The sequence below is a fragment of the Schistocerca nitens genome, chromosome 9 (genome assembly GCF_023898315.1).
Source record: "Schistocerca nitens isolate TAMUIC-IGC-003100 chromosome 9, iqSchNite1.1, whole genome shotgun sequence".
In the NCBI taxonomy this organism is placed as follows: domain Eukaryota; kingdom Metazoa; phylum Arthropoda; class Insecta; order Orthoptera; family Acrididae; genus Schistocerca; species Schistocerca nitens.
The window spans coordinates 11,367,015-11,387,109 of NC_064622.1; the positions used below are offsets into that span (position 1 = coordinate 11,367,015).

The 20,095-nt window shown below is 40.2% G+C and overlaps 1 protein-coding gene across 1 annotated transcript in view; it reads right to left on the reverse strand.

Annotated features, from left to right (window-relative positions):
* LOC126203098 (histone-lysine N-methyltransferase PR-Set7) overlaps positions 1-18,920 on the reverse strand; it is a 37,502-nt gene extending 18,582 nt beyond the window's left edge. Inside the window, exons 1-4 of the mRNA XM_049937340.1 lie at positions 18,616-18,920; positions 18,175-18,450; positions 7,650-7,794; positions 1,386-1,647 (exon numbers count right to left, since the gene is read on the reverse strand). Coding sequence (XP_049793297.1) covers positions 1,386-1,647; positions 7,650-7,794; positions 18,175-18,450; positions 18,616-18,625 — 693 coding nt within the window. The 5' untranslated portion in view covers positions 18,626-18,920. The remainder of the gene's footprint in view (positions 1-1,385; positions 1,648-7,649; positions 7,795-18,174; positions 18,451-18,615) is intronic.
* Between the last annotated feature and the right edge of the window lie 1,175 nt (positions 18,921-20,095).

Here is a 20,095-nt window from a genome sequence, read left to right on the forward strand (position 1 = left end):
GCATCAATCTAATCACCAGTAACACAGGAAACCTCAAAAGATTGGGTGATATTTAACACTTCAGCCATAGACTGGTTTCACACAGCAGTGTGCATGATATATCTGCTTGTTGGGAGCCAACAAAATTATGCGTTCATGAAAAATAGAATCAGCATAGGAATCACGATGGACATCGGTAACAAACTGACATTTGTGAGAGTGGAGTACGGCCACCTAAGCCGGATAAGACAGTTGGAGCCATTTATAATGACGACAGAACTCGACATGCACCGCAATGACACATGTGCATTTATGGTAGTAATTAGGCAACAACTTACACATTTTGTTGAACGAAAGGGACATGGGTTCTTGGGCGAAATAGCTTGCGTGCCGCCTTGTAAATCTGAGGGGAAATCCAAGAAATAGCTGTTAGGGTCAGTGACACTAAAAGCAAGGGTCAGTGACACTAAAAGCAAGAAAGAGTTGTCGAACCTGCTTCTCCTAAGCTTCCCATTCTTCGGCCGCATCATCGTGAGGAAGGGAAGGGTGACGGGAAGGCCGACAGTGCGGCAGCCCACATAGATAATGTGGCTGACATGTTCGTAATTGCCTGCTGTTGCTCAAAGAGATTTGAGCACTGCCTGCATGGACACAAGAACTGACAGACATACCAAAGAGACTTAGCACACGGAAGTGAACACCACATTCACTGCCAATTGTGTCGAAGTGTAAGATGCAAGTAATAGCACGGCCACGAAGAACGAGAGTTTATTAATCTAGATAGGAGTACACACAGGCATAGAAACAGTTCAATGAATAGTAGGACACATCTGAGGGTGAACATCTGCCATGCTATCCTTATGTATGGAAAGAGCTCCAGTAGACGGCACACTGGTTGCCATGCCATGTGCACGAGTCACGGATGCCTCCAGGCAGCCACGTTTGCAGTGCTTATCTGAGTAACATACAGGATTATAGCATTCTCTCTCTCTCTCTCTCTCTCTCCCCCCCCCCCCCCCCCATTTCTTCTTTTCTATATGTCCCCCATAATGAACACTAGAAAGACCAAAGGAGTTGGTACCATACATATATTAACACGAAAATCTATGCTATATGTTCTGTGTGCGATCTAAATTTCACATGACAGAACTGGCAAAATGACATTATTGGCTGATATGTCAAGTTGTACTATACCTCTTAATACTGAATATTGGCATAGTACCAGTCTTTTTACATCCATACTGATCCAACAACTTAGTACGGAAACCAAAGCACAGTGCAACCTCACTTTTGTTAATTCTCGAGTCACTAATTTTTCCCGACTGATCATTTAAATCAACAATTGAAGAACAGCTTCAAACATTAGCTCACTTAATGCAAGCTGCTACAATATTAAATGAACCTACCTCGAGCCCTTCTTCTTTCTCTGAAAGTATAGCTTCTTCTATAGTCTTCTGCCATTCCTCCAGCACAATTTTCTTAGTTTTTCGTTCACTGCGCCGCACTGGAAAGTACTCGGTAAGTTTGTGGTTTTGAGTAGAATCAGGAAACAGTGCGGTCACTTTTTTCCCTTTGACAGACGGTGGGCAGAACGTGGGTCTGACTCTGCTGCCGGCTGGGGCTAACGCCGCCGGAGCCTGCTGGTTGGCTATCTGGCTGGGATTTAACCTGTCAGTGGTGGGAAAAAAAGACCATTAGTACCAACAGCTGTGAACATATTGAATTTTTACAATTTGAAACAGCAAAAATTTAGCTGACTTTCCTAAAATAACAGAATTTCGTCACTCTGCATTTTAACAACTGATACGACAAGCTACCTTATTATATAAACTTTCGCTTTCTTAGGAATGTAGATTCATAGACTGAAAACACATTTGTTTAGTAAGGACAGCTAACTATCAACAGAATAAAGTGTCTCACGCTATTCCACTGCTTCCTTTTATTATGCCTCCATGGATTGTACTATAGGATGTGTTGGAGCTGAGTGTGCAGTTTCCTTCTGTAAGGCAAGTCATTTCATTCACATATGCAATAATTAGCACAGTACCCATCATAAGTCCTTCAGTTCATCACCATAATGAAGTCATTCGAAACTGGTTTACAAGAAATCTGTTCAGACTGCATCATAAAATCATCACACTGATTTGAGAAAGTGCACAATACCGTGCATTTATCCACAATATCAGGAGTACTACTACAACTTGATATCCAAGAGAGCTTGTATTTGCAAGGAAGTGGAGAGGTATTACCACAACTGAAGCTGGGAGGTTGGAGAGTGGGTCGGTGGAAGTGTCTGGATAGTTTCGTCGGTAACATCACTGCCCGGGAAAGGTATGCTTTTGAGCAAGGATTCAAAACTAATTAGAGATGGTTTACAGCAATGACTAGTCCAAAGATTTTCATGACACTGTCCCAAACTGCAAATCTTGTGCGTGCCCACAATTTCTATTTTGACCCGTGTTTTGCCCCTGCTTACCTTGGCCTCTTCATTTGGTGCCTCATGCAGAGTTCACCAGTGAAAGTAACTCCCTCCCCTTTTCTAACCAGTGTAAAGATTTCCTGTAAAGTTTAATTGATCATAGAAGCCTAGACGATTTCTATACTCGGGGTATTAAAGAGGAACTTTATCGACGAAATTACTCTAATTCTTAAGTGGGGAAAAGGTTTTCACATATTAAAGTGATATATAAGTTTTCAGATGAGTAATCAAAAATATAATGATTTATTGCAAAATATCTGAATTTACAAGGTCATATTCCTTGTGCTCTGCTAATTAAACAAATGTACATTTTCTTTTATTGTTAATGTGGTGCCACTGAGCTCTTGCATCATGTTGCCCACTTCCCATGGCATCACCCAAGTTGTTACATAATAGGAGACTCTTATCGATAAAACACTTTTTGGTGTAGATTCTGTAATCAATTTCTTCGTGCAGAAGTGTGTTGGGCAATGTTGTAACAGCTCTACGCATATAGACTCCTCACTGTCTCACAGATGGAGAACAAGAAATATCTTCCTTTTCAGTTTCACTGACAAATTCATTGTGCACATTATTACAATTAATGAGGAAAAAACTAAAATGGTAGCAGCTAGAAATCTGAGGTTATCAATGTGCCATCCTCATACTTATTAGAATTTCACTTATTAATATCTAAGTTTCTAGACAGGACTGCAAAAAATAAGCATTGGTGCAACTAAAACCTAACTCATCCTGACATATGTTCTGGTGAACGATTATGGCGATTTCTTTCCTATTATCTCAGTTGACCACATAAGTACAACATAAATCTTGAGTGCTTTGTATTTCTGATTAATTCAATTGGTCAAAAATCTCTAGGATGTGAGATAGACAACTCGCAATTACTCATGTTCCACTTACATGGTACAAATTGTGTAATAAACTTTGCTCCAAAACAGGTGTAATTATGTGATTTTGTTCTACTCATGCACTTTGAGGGTAGAAAATACTGTTATAGATTTCATAATACATGTAACCTATGTACCCCAGGTGGAAATTTTATACTTGCAATAAACATAACATTTTGAAATCTAATGTGAGGATATTCCCAGTCTAGTCACATTCTGCATTTAACAATTTGTCAATGCCTGCAAGAACGAAATATCAGAAATTGATCTCTTCTTATATCACATTTAAGTAAGAATTAATTTCATTTGTTAAAGTTAAATAAAAAATGCAGAAGCTCAAATGAAAATGAACACCAACTGGTAATATGGTTTAAACCTCGAAATGATCTTGTACAGTATTAAAGAAAGTAATCGGTGACTGTTCAAAGACATCAATTTTTTTTCCCCAAATTTGTTATTTCTGATTAAGGACATTGTGAACAGAATCTTCTCATATTTACTCATTCATGATATTTCCTAGTACGGGCAATTCCATATCGAATCAACGTAGTGATTTTACTCACCATTTCAGACTCTGATGAACCTTGGCACAAAGTAGGCCTACATATAAATTAAGAAAGATACCCAATTTTATTAAAATCCGTTGACCCATTTTGAAACTGCGGCAATGTAAATTTGTCAAAAATCACAAAAGAAAACAACACTAAACTGCCATAATTTCAAGTTACTGTAGCAACTCTCCTAATTAAACTAAAATGGTGGGAGAGGTGTCATTTTGCCAACTTTTTCCATGGGCTGTCCTATGATGTACCACACAGTATGGGTTTGAGATGGTTTTCATAAATTTAAATGAAATTTTTAATTTATCAAAAAGCGCATCTTCAAAAATTTTCAAAAATTATATATAATGCTTCACATCACTGTCAACAAATTCTCTAAGTATGAAAGTGGGCATGTCATGGGTTCACACGTTCACAAAATTTCAAAGAGACACGTTTCACTAAAAAATGACATTTTTTTTAAAATTTCTAGATTTAAGCAAAAATGTACATAATTTCATTCTTAACACATCTACGCACACATTCAAATTTAATGTTAACACACACATCCTAAATGTGACTAGCAAAACCTGACTTAAACAGTTGATATTTTAAGAATGAACTTCTTGTTAAATGCTTCTTCTGTTTTTACAGTTTTGTCCCCAGGAATCTGATATATTCTTCCTGTTGGTGTTATTGGGTTGGTTGGTTGTTTCGGGGAAGGAGACCAGACAGCGTGGTCATCGGTCTCATCAGATTAGGGAAGGACGGGGAAGGAAGACGGCCGTGCCCTTTGAAAGGAACCATCCCGGCATTTGCCTGGAGCGATTTAGGGAAATCACGGAAAACCTAAATCAGGATGGCCGGACGCGGGATTGAACCGTCGTCCTCCCGAATGCGAGTCCAGTGTGCTAACCACTGCGCCACCTCGCTCGGTGGTGTTATTGGGTTTACCACACAAAGAATATCATTTATAGATAACCACAGAATATCTGGTTTTACAGGGTATGCAGAAGACACTGACAGGCCTGTTGGGTGAAGGAAAGCAACTTTAATTTTATCAAGATCTTTGTCTTGTGTTAAAATATAACCTAACCACCATTTCATTCTATAAACAGCAACATATCCATGAATGTCTTTCAAAGCTAATCTTTCTGGAGATTTTGTAACTGTTTCAACAGTTGATTCTGTTGTGTCTTAAAAAGTCTTTACCAATATTTTTGATGTGCTTGACACAATAGGTACAAAAGCATGTAACTTCTGTGTCCCTTTGATGGAAATAACTGACTAAAGCACTCCTCCAGAAATCTCTCAATGTGTAATTCTCAGAGAAGTCACACATAACAACACATTCACCCTCATTCAAGTTTTCCTTTATTTCAGTTAGAAAACAGCCTTGCTGCTTTGTTAGAAAATCATGGAGTACTAGTGTACTCAGTTTTTCAGAAAATAATTCAATGTACTCTGATGAGGTCTTCTGCATTATTTGTAATTTGCATCTGTCCACTGAATCCCACTGTCAAAAAGTGATATTTTCAACCACATTATCATCAAATGCACTTTGCAGTGTTCTTTTTATTGGGCCACTTCCTGGCCAAGAACACAGTTTCTCATGATGCAGTGGAATGATGCTTGGTTGTTGAGCACTTTTGCCAAACAGTGTTTATAAGAGGGCAATTCTCCACTGTTTTAAGATACCAAGTTTAGCATTTTCCAGCATTACTTTGAAGTTTTGATGTAGTGTGCAAAAACATACTGCGTGCCACAACAACCAGCTTAAATGCAGTGTTTTGAGCACAGTTCTGTAAATTTAGAAAACACGATCTTCATTGCTGGAAAATTTGTCATAGGACCGTTGCTATTCACAATATAGATAAATGACCTTGTGGATGACATCGGAAGTTCACTGAGGCTATTTGCAGATGATGCTGTGGTGTATCGAGAGGTTGTAACAATGGAAAATTGTACTGAAATGCAGGAGGATCTGCAGCGAGCATGGTGCAGGGAATGGCAATTGAATCTCAATGTCAACAAGTGTAATGTGCTGCGAATACATAGAAAGATAGATCCCTTATCATTTAGCTACAAAATAGCAGGTCAGCACCTGGAAGCAGTTAATTCCATAAATTACCTGGGAATACGCATTAGGAGTGATTTAAAATGGAATGATCATATAAAGTTGAGCATCGGTCAAGCAGATGGCAGACTGAGATTCATTGGAAGAATCCTAAGGAAATGCAATCCGAAAACAAAGGAAGTAGGTTACAGTACACTTGTTAGCCCACTGCTTGAATACTGCTCAGCAGTGTCTGCCATCCATGTGGAGCACGTGTTGGTCTCACCGTGGAAGTAAATATGAAATCATAAGTACAGCTGGAGGAATTTCGTTTTTAATAAAAATTATACCAGCTGTGACCCACCTTCATCCAGTTTAAATACGGATGTACAAAGATTGTATAATACCATCTGAAATTAAAATTTATAAATGTTTCTATACAGAACACTAAAAATACATACTGAAATGATAAATAATGACTTAGATAATAATTCTGTTCACTAACCAATGTCTTACAAAATATTAACGAAGCTGTATCAGCACATTAATCAGCAAAAACATTCACATCGACCTGCCACTAATTTGGCACAAATACTTATAGGTTTAAAGCAACTGACTCATAACAGTTCCAGACTCACAGTTAAAATGGCTTGACCTTGAACTGATGAAGCAGGGTCTGGACAGCTACAATAATAGCTTCTTGGAATCAACAATTGGAATTTCTATCCCAGTTTGTTCTTTTTTACATATAGTAATCAAATCTTAATAATTACAGTTACTGATTACAATTGTGATACAAAATTTAGTTTTAGTACTTCTGATGAAATAATCACTCATCACAGTCACTAGTAACATCATAAATATATTACAGTGAAAGTGTGAATTTATATACTGGAAAGTTATGTATATGTCCATTTAAATCTACAAATTCTACAAAAACATATATTTCTTAGTGAAATGTTAATTTTTGAAATTTTAAAAAGGTGTGAACCCTTGACAGACCCACTTTCATACTTAGGGAATTCGTTAACAATAATGTTTTTTGAAAATTTTGGAAGATGCGCTTTTTGAGAAGTTAAAAATTTTGAGTTTCATTTAAATTAAAAACAATTCATCTCGATGATGCAAAATGACACTTCTCCCACCGTTTTAATTTAATTTGGAGAGTTGCCATAGCAATTTCAAATTATGGTGGTACAGCGTTTTTTGGTGATTTTTGACAACTCCACGCTGCCATATTTTCAATGTGGATCAACGAATTTTAATAAAATTGGGTATTTCTCTTAATCTATATGAGGCTTGCTTTGTGCCAAGTTTCATGAAAATCTGAGAAGGTGAGTTTACATTCAAGTTAAAAGTGTGTTGATCTGACATGGAACGACCCTAAGGCAACTGCTTAAAACATCGAAATGTGGGTACATCTGCTCAATCAAAGGGACTGCTGCTGCTGCTGCAATCAAAGACAAATACGAAGGTTAGCAATCCACACAGTACGAGGCAGCACACAGTTCCCAAACAGTTTCGGACTTTGCAACCACAGAACAACCAGCTGACAAACTGTTGGCGCCTACCAGTGATTCACTGCTCTGACAAACTCACCCACTGTATAGTGAATGCAAAGTACAGCCACTTGTTCCATCACCAGCCAGTGTACTGTTTTGTAGAGCAAAATGCACTTTGGAAGTTCAAAAAGGTAAAACAGTACATACCTTCGCCTCGATTTGGTTGCTTTCTTTGGAGTAGCAGTAATTTGCAGCAGAGATAGTGCACTCGCTGGAGACAGTGGCGTTTTGTTTTTTGTAAAGTTTGCCTTTTGAGGTGTCAGAATAGAATTATTTTCATCAGAATCATTGCCTGAAACACAAGCAAGTTTATTTTTATGTTACGAATCTTTTCACCTTTTTGACATAAAAAAACACACTGGAACTATGATAAACTGGACATTAAGGGTATATCAAGGCATATCCAAACTTCCTATCATCATCTCTAAATGTGAACAACTCTAATTCTTTATAACTGCCTTTTACAATCTCACTTTTAAACATGCATAACCTTACACAAGATTTAGTTCAAATCATAACAGGTACATTGCTGTGAGCTGTGATGCATACACTGTGACACAGTGGTTAGCATCACTGGCTGGCAGGCTGAGGGTCACCAGTTGGAATCCGGCCACCACCAATTATTTGTTATTTAGTAATTATCATTTCTGAAAGATTCTCAAAATTTCCATGTTTGTAACACTAGTGTACTCTGAAATAGTTGATGCTTCTATAAATAGTATCATGTTGGGTCCAGGACTTCAGTTCTGTTCTGACTGGGTGCACTGTTCATAAAAATGTGCTTTCAGTGCTAATTGTATGTGTTGTTGACAACACCACTTCTGGATCTGGACTCGATTGCGATTACAATGCGACACTGTTTGCTGGAGATCCTGTGCACTTTGAACCACCTACATCATTGTGGCAATGTAAAAGCTGTAGCCTATAAGGAGAGGAACCGGAATACAAGCAGTACATCATTTCCACTGTCCTTTATATTCAGGTGACGAATGGCTTGCAAACCACGAGTAAGTCAGATGCACATACAGCAGGCATCAGTGGTTTTTGGACTTGTTTGTCACGACCTGACAAAATGACTGAAAAGACTTGACCGAATTACCAAATACAATACATGGTGGTGGTTGTGTGGTCTTCATTCCTGAGACTGGTTTGATGCAGCTCTCCATGCTAATCTATCCTGTGTAAGCTTCTTCATCTCCCAGTACCTACTGCAGCCTACATCCTTCTGAATCTGTTTAGTGTATGCATCTCTTGATCTCCCTCTACAATTTTTACCCTCCACGCTGCCCTCCAGTACTAAATTTGTGATTCCTTTATGCCTCAGAACACGTCCTACCAACCGATCCCTTCTTCTAGTCAAGTTGTACCACAAACTCCTCTTCTCCCCAATTCTATTCAATACCTCCTCATTAGTTATGTGATCTACCCATCTAATCTTACAATACATGGTATGACATGACATCTCTGGCAAATGTGTACTTGGACTGCACAGACTAGCACAGATTCGAAAACAATGAAAAGAACCTCAATAACTGGGACAAATTCCAGACTGAACTGTAGAAAACATTCGGTGACAATCAGTAGCAAGTCTGCCTAGTGGAGGAACAATTGACGAAGATGGGGATATGAAACAGTCCTACAAACAGAATGTTTTGGCCCTATGTCGCACTGCAAATCTGAATGTGACAGAAGCTGACAAAATCTTACACTAGATAGAGTTGCAGAAGACATGTACCGAGCTCTCCTTGTAACCGTTGTCACAACAGAAGAATTCATCAAATAAGGCCAGTACAGCGAAGAAATTCAACGGAAACATTTGGATGAAAGAGGTACAATTTACTCCCGAATGTGATCCCTATGGGGTTTGTGGAGACACCACGACCTTGTTTCTCTAACAGCTGAGGTAGTACGAGAAAAGATACAGCAGTCGATGGCAGTGAGGACTGTCCAACCAAGTAAGCAAGAGACACTAGCCATGAATGTTGACCTCATACATCAGCAGGCAATAGATAACAGCAAATGTTGAAGATAAGGTTTATCGATTTTCAGCATATTTCTTGATCACCAGTTGAATGCATCAAGAAAAATGGACTCAGCCAATTCAGACTGATGCCACAGCCATCAAATGACAGCTCACAATTCGGCCGACACAGGTAGAACAACCAACTCACCCACCGAGAATAGTGCCCCGCAAAGGAACAGGTACCTGGAAGACAAAGGACAATGTGCCAGTACATTCCCACTGTTGATGCCCTGGGTACACACTTCTACAGAGGAAGAAGTTGACTTTATGACAGCTATAATGCCACAAGATGTCATTCATAGCAAAAGTCCTATTTATACCATTCACCTGCAAATGATTACAATCAACCTGAGGGACAAGCCCATTGTTGTGTACTGGACAAGGTTGCTCCCCAACATGCCCCTTCTGAAGTAATGTCGAATGCTTGTTGTCGACAGCCCAAGAAGACTACATTACGCGATACAAAAGGGATTGTACTTGAGGTCAAAAATGGGAAATATGTGCAGTCGACAGAAAACTGTGTTGAAGAGTAATTATCAATGACAGGACACAGCCCTCCAAAGTTGTCATTTTAACAGAATGCAGTCATCACGTTCTGCAGATGGAACTTCTTGCAAGCAGTCATATATTGTGCAAGATCAGCATTCCAAACTGACAAAGCTATTCCAACAATCACACATAAAAAAACTGCTCTGGGTGGATGTTTGCCTCTGAAGAAAATGTTACCCCACCATCATAACTGAGACAAGTTCCACTTGTCAGTAGAGATGCTCAGTTAAATTGTGAAACCTTTGCTGATTGGAAAAACCTATTCATGCTCAAAAAAGAAATCGACATACCAGCAATTACCAAAGCACTGCATGTTACCAAGAAGAACTTTGGATCACGAACTGTCGTGAGCGGCCACAACTCATTCCTTGACGTACGTGCAACTGTACAACCTAACTAGTCCAGGAAGGGCAGCATAGTGGCACCGACACAGAATTGTGCACTGTTATCACTACACAACATACAGTGGACGTTGCTGCTATCGAACTTTCAATAGTATCTGACCCAACACTGGGATCGACATTGGAGTTCACCCACCAACTAGCCAGTGTTCATATGGGGTGTTGCTGGCTGAACAATACATAATTTGGGACGAAACAGAGAAGATACTGACGGTTACATGACTGAATCTTCGAACAGTCACTGGTTCTATCCTCTGGTCCTTGTGAAAAAGAAGGACAGCACATGGCATTTCTGTGTCAACTACTGGCAAGTTAAAAAAATAACAAAGAAAGAAGTCTACCCACTGCTACGCCTCTCGATGACACGCTAGGCTGCTCGAAAGGAGAAAAGTGTTTCAACTACAGCAGAGATGCAGTAAGGCTACAGGCAAATCAAGATTGATATGGTCAACCAGCAAAAGGCTGCCTTCTAACTCCTGATGGCCTCTCGCGTTCTAAGTTATGCTGTTTGGACTTTGTAACACTCCAGCCACCTTCGAATGTATTATGGACAATCCGCCTCGACACCTGAAACAGATGCTATCTACATGACATTGATGAGGCTTTTAAAGTATTTCAAGAACATATAAGCCATCCGACAATCACCTTCTCCAGAGCGGCATTAAAGAGAAGACATGCCAATGCATCACCTTGTTGCTCTGGTCGGCATCATGTCCTCGCAACAAATACTACAAGGTGGAATCCAAAATATTCGGGACTGGTGCTACCATCTGGAAAGTAGGAGTAGATCTTTGCACCGCTAGGTGGCGAGAGCTGCATACATGATGAGTCAGTGTGCAGAGTGGCATTCCGCTGGGAGGACGTGCTGCGTGTCCACAACGATTTCCGTAATACTCTGTTTGGTGTGTGGCGATTTTATGATGGACCCACGGACAGAGCAGCGTGTGTGTATCAAATTCTGTGTGAATCTCGGGAAAAGTGCTATGGAGACCCTTGCAATGATTCAAGAAGTGTTTGGGGCACAGAGTACGAGCTGTCCCAGTGGAAGAGCCCGGGCTCTCCAAGACCCAAAAAAGTGAGACAGGTGAAGAGCATGATCATCGTTTTCTTTGATACCAAGGGAATTGTGCACAAAGAATTCATCCCACACAACCAAACAGTGAATTCCGCATACTACTGTGAAGTTTTGCAACGGCTCAATGAAAACGTGCGGTGACGACGGCCCGAACTTTGGCATCGAGGGAACTGGCTGCTGCATCACGACAACGCGCCCTGTCACACATCCTTGCACACCAGGACCTTTTTGGCAAAAAACAACATGTCTGTTGTACCCCAACCATCGTACTCACCACATTTGGCACCATGCGAGTTCGCACTATTTCCAAAACTGAAACTCAATTTGAAAGGCCATCGATTCGATGCTCTAGAGAGGATTCAAGAAGCATTGTTGGCGGTGATAAACACCCTCAAAGAACGGGACTTCCAGAAAACGTTTGACCCGTGGCAGAAGCACTGGGACCAGTGTGTACATGCGGATGGGAACTACTTCGAGGGTCATGGTGACCATTAGTCCACAGATAAGGTTTTCAACGGATGGCAGCACCAGTCCTGAAAATTTTGGATAGCACCTCGTATGCTTCACAATCTCAGTGATCAATCCACATAACTGGAGGAATTTAATAACGAATAACATGTCCTCCTCCCATCTCTGACTGCAACATAGCACTGTTACATTTCATCATCATATCCATACCTAACAACAGAAGCCACACAATAAATTAAACGTCTTGCTACACCACACACAACAAACCAGTAACACCTAACAAAAATCCCAAACACTTACACAAAAAATATTAATTGGTAACTCACTGAAAAAACTTCCAATCCTTTGTCTCTAACTACAAACACTGCCGATGATTTCACACATCCAACAACAAAGCTCAAATGAACCCAATACAACACATTACACTCAACACATACACACACACCACCAGACAGCACCATCAAACACAACAAGACAACATCTACAAATGCAACAAAGTCACCAACTCATAAACTTCACACTGTAATGACGTCACACACCACAACACACTTACGTCACGGGTCAAAGCAGACGGGTAGGATAAGACACTCCCGTTGACCCACTGATAGGTGGTACTGTAATCTTTAGTTACCCTTAGCACTCTTTCAATAGCTGCACAGGTCATTTTAAGAATAAGTTTACTATTTCTAACATCTACTCCACAATTTCACACTTAGAGTGTTTGAAGAATGATTTTTTTTTGTGCCATTGCGTGGGAAAGGTGTGGCAGATGGCATCAGTGATGTAGGGAAATACGGAAGCGTCCGATCCCGCCTGTCTGCTTTGACCCATGATGTCACAAATATGGCGGAAACAAAAACAAACACACACACTTTCCACAAGAAGCCTAATGACACTAACGGGACAAGCGCTGGAAATGGGGTGTTTTGGGTGGGGGGCAAACTAAATATAAACAAATTTAGACGACTTGCGTAGCTACAACGTGTAAGTGAAGACAGCCCTGCATGAATACCCACCCACCTCCCTAGGGGTCGTAACCCCTGCAACCCATAGAAGAAAGATGCTTCAGTAGCTGATTAGTGTTTTTTGTCTTTTTTTTAAAAAAAATCTCACGGGATAGAACGAACAGATCAGAAAGATAAATATAATAAACTAAAACAGAAATTGGAGGAAACAGATAATTAAAATAAGTAATAAGTGTTAAAAAAAAAAAAAAACCCTCACGAGATAGAACGAACAGATCAGAAAAGTAAATAAAATAAGATAAAACAGAACTGGAGACAGCCACACTCAAACCAAACTCCGCGCCATCATGACGTCACACACGACAACACCCTTAACGTCACGGGTCAAAGCCGACGCGTGGGATCGGACGCTTCTGTCTACCCTGATGTACACTAACAAAAAGTCATTTGGAACTGGGTTAAGCAATGAAAGGTCACAATCAACAATGTGCAAGAATTTTTAAACTGTGGCAGATCAGCTGTTTCGAAAGTAAACTTTCTCCTTTAGAGAAGACGTCATACGATTTTTTAAGTATTGGCAGATTTTGTTTTTGAGATTGGTAGACCTAGCAAGTAGTGTAAATCTAGAACAGCCACCAGAAATATAAGTCAGAATTCTGGGTGTTAAGGGATGTGCAAAGACTATTTTATTTCTATCTTGGAATGTAATGTTGTATGATGATATGCTTGATCAAATTGTAACCCATACCAAGAAATTGAGAGACAAAAGCTGAGCTACAAAGAAGCTAGATATGTTATAGCAACTGATAAGGAAGAAATATGTGCTCTTATTGAAACTTTGTAAATCTCAGCTGCACCACCTGTCCATCAACGATACATTTTCAAAAGGCAGATTCAGAATATACAAATGCACCATGAGTGACTCAAGATTTGAAGGCCGGGTCAGGGGAGATTTACTGGACGGGATAAGAAGGAACGACTGATTGTGGGGGGCTGCACCAGATGAAATTTGAAAAACTGAGAGCTTAAAGGCAAAAGACAGGGTAAGATGCAAGACAGAAATTACTACAAAAACATAGTGCATGAGTAAATAAGAATGAAAAAATAAGTTAATTGTATGTAACAGAGCTGGGAGGGGGGACAGCAAAAAATAGACATATTGGAAAATTTAAGATGTAGAAAAGTAAAATGGAGTGAAGAAAGGAGTGGTTACTGTGAACAAATGCTGAGACGGAAGGAATTAATGTAAATTAAGACCAGGTTGATGGTGAGAACCAAGGACATTTTGTTGTGCTAGTCCCCACCTGTGGAGTTCTGAGAAACTGGTGTCCGGGGAAGTACCCAGATGGTGCGTGTGGTGAAACAGGCACTGAGATCCTGCAACAGGACACTGCGTGTTGCCTGCTTACAATCTCTGCCTATGACGATTCATCCTCACTAATAACTGGGTGGTAGTCATGCCTATGTAAAAGGCCAAACAGTGTTTGTATAACAGCTGGTATATGACCTGTCTTTTCACTACTGGCTGTCCCTTTGAGAGTATATATTTTGCCAGTTACAGGGCTGGTATAGATGGTGGTAGGAGGGTGCATAGGGCTAGTCTTGCTGCGGGGATGGTCACGGGTGGGGAGATGAGTGCAGAAGGAGCATAGGGTCCGACAAGGATACAGCGGAGATTGGGAGGGTGATGAAAAGCTACTCTAGGTGTGGTGGGCAAAATCTCAGACAGAATGGATCTCATTTCAGGACATGATTTTAGGAAGTCATGGCCTTGTCAAAGTAGCTGATTGATACATTCAAGACCAGGATAATACTGGATGACACATGGTGTGCCCCGAAGTTGTGTTTTGGAGGGATCATCAATATTAGGATTGGATGTGATGGCCTGGAAAATCTGCTGTTGAACGAGGCTGTTGGGATAATTAGGTCTAGTGAAGGCTGAAGTAAGAGTGGTGATGTATTTGCTGTAACGAGTGCATCTGAACAAATATGTTTGCCTCATATGCCAAGGCTGGGGGGGGGGGGGGGTTTGCCTCATATGCCAAGGCTGGGGGGGGGGGGGGGGGGGGGGTTTGACACGGAAAGGATGGCAACTGTCAACATGTAAGTACTGATGTTTGTTATTAGGTTTCATGTGGATGGAACTGTGTAGAAGGTCTTTGGCGAGGACTTGATTGACATCAAGGAAAGTGGCATGGGCTTCGGAATAGTACATGAGAAATTTAGCTGGGAGAAGGTATCTAGAGATTCCAGTAATTTTAATAGGTCAGCCTCACCATGACTCCATACAGCAAAGATGTCATCAATGTATCTAAACTAATCCAAGGGCTGAAGGCCTATGGACCCCAGGAAAGTGCCCTCCAATCAACCCATGAAAATGTTGGCATAGGAAGGAGCCATCCTGGTTCTCATGGCCACAAACCTGATCTGTTTGTACGTCTGCCCCTCAGAGGTGCAGTACTTGTTGGTACGTATAACACTGATTCAGGTGAGCAAGAAGGATGTCATAGGCTTGGCATCAGGTGGGCGATGACTGAGGAAACATTCAGCAGCAGAGAGAGCGTGTATGTGGGGGATGTTGGTATAGAGGGAGACAGCATCAATGGTGACAAGCAAGGTGTGTGGTGGGAGTGGGACAGGCACGGATTTCAAACGATGTAGGAAATGGTTGGTATCTTTAAGATAGGAGGGAAGTCTTTGTACTATGGGTTGCAGGTGTTACAAAATTGTATGGCAAGCTATACATCCCATTCCCACTGCAAAGCTGATCAACGGTTACTAGACTTCAGAGGGCTCTGCCCTTTCAGGCTGCAGAAATACGGTAGCGCCCGATCCCGCCCGTCTGCTTTGACCCATGACATCAGATATATGGTGGAAACGACCATAAACCACGATTCCAATATGGCGCATATAAAGTCGTTACATACAGATTATAAGACGAAAATACATCGAAAAACAAACACACACAAGTTCCACAAAAAGCCTAATGACAATGACGGGACAAGCGTGGGAAATTGGGGGTTTTTGGGTGGGGAAAAACTAAATATAAACAAATTTTAGACACCCACCCCCATACAAAACCACGCAAAAAGACGAAAAAAAGCAGACACCACAAAACTCCCAAAATTCCACTAAACACACTATCATCTGGAATCGCACACTTCCCTTGACCTATATAGCTCAACAGCAGATCCCGATCACAAAAATTAGGATCACACACTTCCCTTGACCTATATAACTCAAAAACATCTCCTGATACCAATACCAACATTCACAGCCACACATTGCAATAAAACACTTCCCTCGACCCCAACACACAACACATACACTAAAAGCAAAGAAATAAAAATTTACCACATAAAAGTTACAGTGCCACGACCTAGGTTGGCCACCACAATCGCGCGCGCGCCAGTGAGTTAACTATTTTGTGTGAAGTCTCTTGGTGTAATGGGCTCTGTTTGCTTTTGCTCATTATCCAGAATTGTTAAGAGTGTCGGCTGTGTTTGTAGTGGAATTCGTTTCAGTGAGATAATGATTTTGTGTGAAGGTTAATTTAGTGTTGTTCGCTGTACGTCGTGTAGTAATTTTACTAAAATTAACCGGTTGTTGTTTTTGTTCAGGAATGGATATGATAGATAAAATTAACAGTGCGCAGGTCAAGGGAAGTGTTCGATCCCAATGTGTGGCTGTGTATGTTGGTATTGGTATCGGGAGATGTTTTTGAGCTATGTAGGCCAACGGAAGTGTTTGAAGCTAATTTATGGGATCGGGAGCTGCTGTTGAGGTATATAGGTCAAGGGAAGTGTCCGATTCCAGATGGTATTGTGTTTAGTGGTATTTGGGGAATTTTGTGATGTCGGATTTTTCGTCTTTTTGTGTGGTTTTGTATGGGGGTGGGTGTCCAAATTTGTTTATATTTAATTTTCCCCCACCCAAAAAGACCCCATTTCCAGCACTTGTCCCGTTAAGTGTCATTAGGCTTTTTGTGGAAAGCGTGTGTGTCTGTTTTTCAATGTATTTTCGTCCTCATAATTTGTACGTAACAACTTTATATGCACCATATTGGAATCGTGATTTATGGTCGTTTCCGCCATATTTGTGACGTCATGGGTCAAAGCAGAAGGGCGGGATCAGATGCTTCTGTTGACCCGTTATGGGAATACTCAGAGACAACAAGAAAGAGATACCTCGTTTCTTTTGCCAAACAAACACGGAACCGCTGCAATCACAGTGTTGCTATTATGAGCAGCTAACTCTTATCATTCACAATCAGCTATTTTGGTTTCAACCATGCGCTCTTATAACTTAGTAAATCAAGAGACCAAGAAACCACAAGTAATTCGGTTTTATAACAGCACAAAAAGAGTAGTACATACTTTGGATGAAATGGCACACCCCTATACACTGGCACATAAAACCAGAAGGTAGCCTCCCAGATATTTTGGATCGGACAGGAATAAATGCTATGTTGCTATTCATGGCATGAAGCAAATTGACAGAAAAATTACTAGATATTTTCAGTATGAACTTGGGCTCCAGATGGTGCATAAACACATGAGTACGCTGATCAAAGTTTCAGGATCTACTACACATCAACGAGGATAATAAGGAAACAGAAGTTACTAAAACGATTAATAAAAGTGGAAGGCACTACCTGTGATCAAGATGAAAGGGTCTAAAAACAAAAACTAGATGCTCAAAATATAACAACACTATACACACCAAAGGCACAAAGTGGATATATTTTCTGTATATAAAAACACACAACTTCAAAGTGAGAGCAGTGGTTAAGCGCTAAACCAATTAAATTACTGTACCAATTCAACTAACACATAACTGTATTAAACTTCCTTGTGGTAACCACATACAGAACATGTCCATTCATGAGTGTCAGTTTCATACTGTATCCTTTCAGGGTTAAAATAGTGTGAATTATCCACATCTAAATAAAATCCTATATACTAATTTTTCTGTTCTCGACACCTAGTAAATAGGGATTTAATTAACCAGAGGACATCTTCAGACATATTTGAATATACTGACTTGCAGTTAAACCCATGAAAACAAGCAAAGTTCACAAACAGAAAAGTAATATTACAGCTGATTTCAGTCAAGCTTTCTCTAGTAAATTGTGGTCATTACCTGAAACATACTCATCATATGAATATATGGAGTGAATCATGCTAATTACCATCTTTTTCTTCAGTTTTGACAACGGCATTTGAGTCAGTATTACTCTCATGCCCTGAAAGTTCACAATCAGTCTGCGACGTTTTTAAAGTTAAAGGCAAATTCTCATCATGGTCGTCGGGATGGAAATACTTTGTTATCTCCACATCGTGAAGTCGTGGCACCGAATGGGAGAGCCTACCCTTGAATTCTTGAGAAAGTTTTGTACTTTTCTTCCTCGGCTCTCCAGAACTTCCATCACTTGTGACATTTTTGTTTCTTATCACGTTTCTGCGTCCTAATAGTAATGAAACAAAAAGTTAGAGTTTCAGTGTGTAAACGTAAATTTCTCTAACTGCAACCATATCAAAGATGGGGTTTCGTCCATTATTTTGTGCAAGCACACCAAAAAAAAAAGCTACATTCAATAGAAGTACGTAAAAATAGGCAATTTTATACGTACCTCGAACCATGACTGCTTACATACAGTATCGCTATTACATTTACCGTAAATTATATACCCAACCGTTGACAATACACAACTTTCAAACCGGGGCATGAAATACAGTATTTTTAAGGCTATCTGGATGTTAATCGTCATTAACTGGAATAACTTGTGGCAAAATATTTCGCAATTGCGTTTAAAATTCACAACGCTTGTTACCTCGATAGTTTCCCACCCCAAACAAACAAAACGAAACAAAACATTGTATAAAACTAGCTTCCAATCGCCACAAAGCTAATTCAAGCAAGCCTATTGGTCGCCTACGAATTCGATTGTATATCATTGATGTAACCTAAACGAAGATCTTCCACGCACCGCAGAGTATTTCTACTCGATGCCATGCACCAATAATTCTACGGATGCGGATTCTAAGCAAAGATGAAAAATATTTTTGTAATTTCTATATTCATTTGACAGTTTGCAGGAAAAATACCACGTGGTTTGCTTAATGTGAATTCGTTGCTTATTTTTTATATTTCTTTTTACAGCCATTTTATGGCAATAAGATACTTATCATGATTTGATTTAATTTTCATTTGGTCGTGTCAAATTTATTCATTTGGCCGGCCGGTGTGGCCGTGCGGTTCTAAGCGCGTCAGTTTGGAACCGCGTGACCACTACGATCGCAGATTCGAATCCTGCCTCGGGCATGGATGTGTGTGATGTTCTTAGGTTAGTTAGGTTGAAGTAGTTCTAAGTTCTAGGGGACTGATGACCTCCGTAGTTAACTCCCATAGTGCTCAGAGCCATTTTTTTATTCATTTATCTACGCTTTGCAAGTGGTCTCCAACTGATAATTTTCAGATGACAATTACCAAGATGGCGGCTAGTGTAAAAATTCGTTGTGCTTGTCCGAGAAAAAGTGTGAATTTTGCCGTGAAAAAGAAAAATTGTGACAGCTGTAAGGATAAAATTACAAAGCTCAGCGAACGGGTGTCTAGTTTACAATTTATTATCAGTTCCTTGAAGATGGATATCAAGAAACTTAAAGAAGAAAAAAGTGAACGGAACATGAAAAACTCGCGCCATGAAAGTACGAATATGTCGGAGAATTGGACGGAAGTGAAGTACAAAAGACGCAAACAGATTATACAAGATACAGAAAACGGCGAAAGAAACATAAATATAGTGAACGAAAATTTCTTTCAAGCACTTTCGACTACGGATTGTGAAAGTGAAGTTAACAGTGCGAGTGTACCATGTGGAAAACCAAACGACTTTGTGAATAAGGTAAAACATGGAATATTTCAGCAGCAGTTAAGTAAAAGATCATATGCGAAAGTGCTCACGAAAATCTTCCACCGCTAAGCTGCTCTACTGAGACAATATCGACATGTGTTAGCAAACAAGACACAATAAATAGTGGCAAACAAGACTTCGCTTACTGCAAGGGTAGGCAGGAAACAGGCAATCTCGGAACAGCAAGTACCGGTAAAAT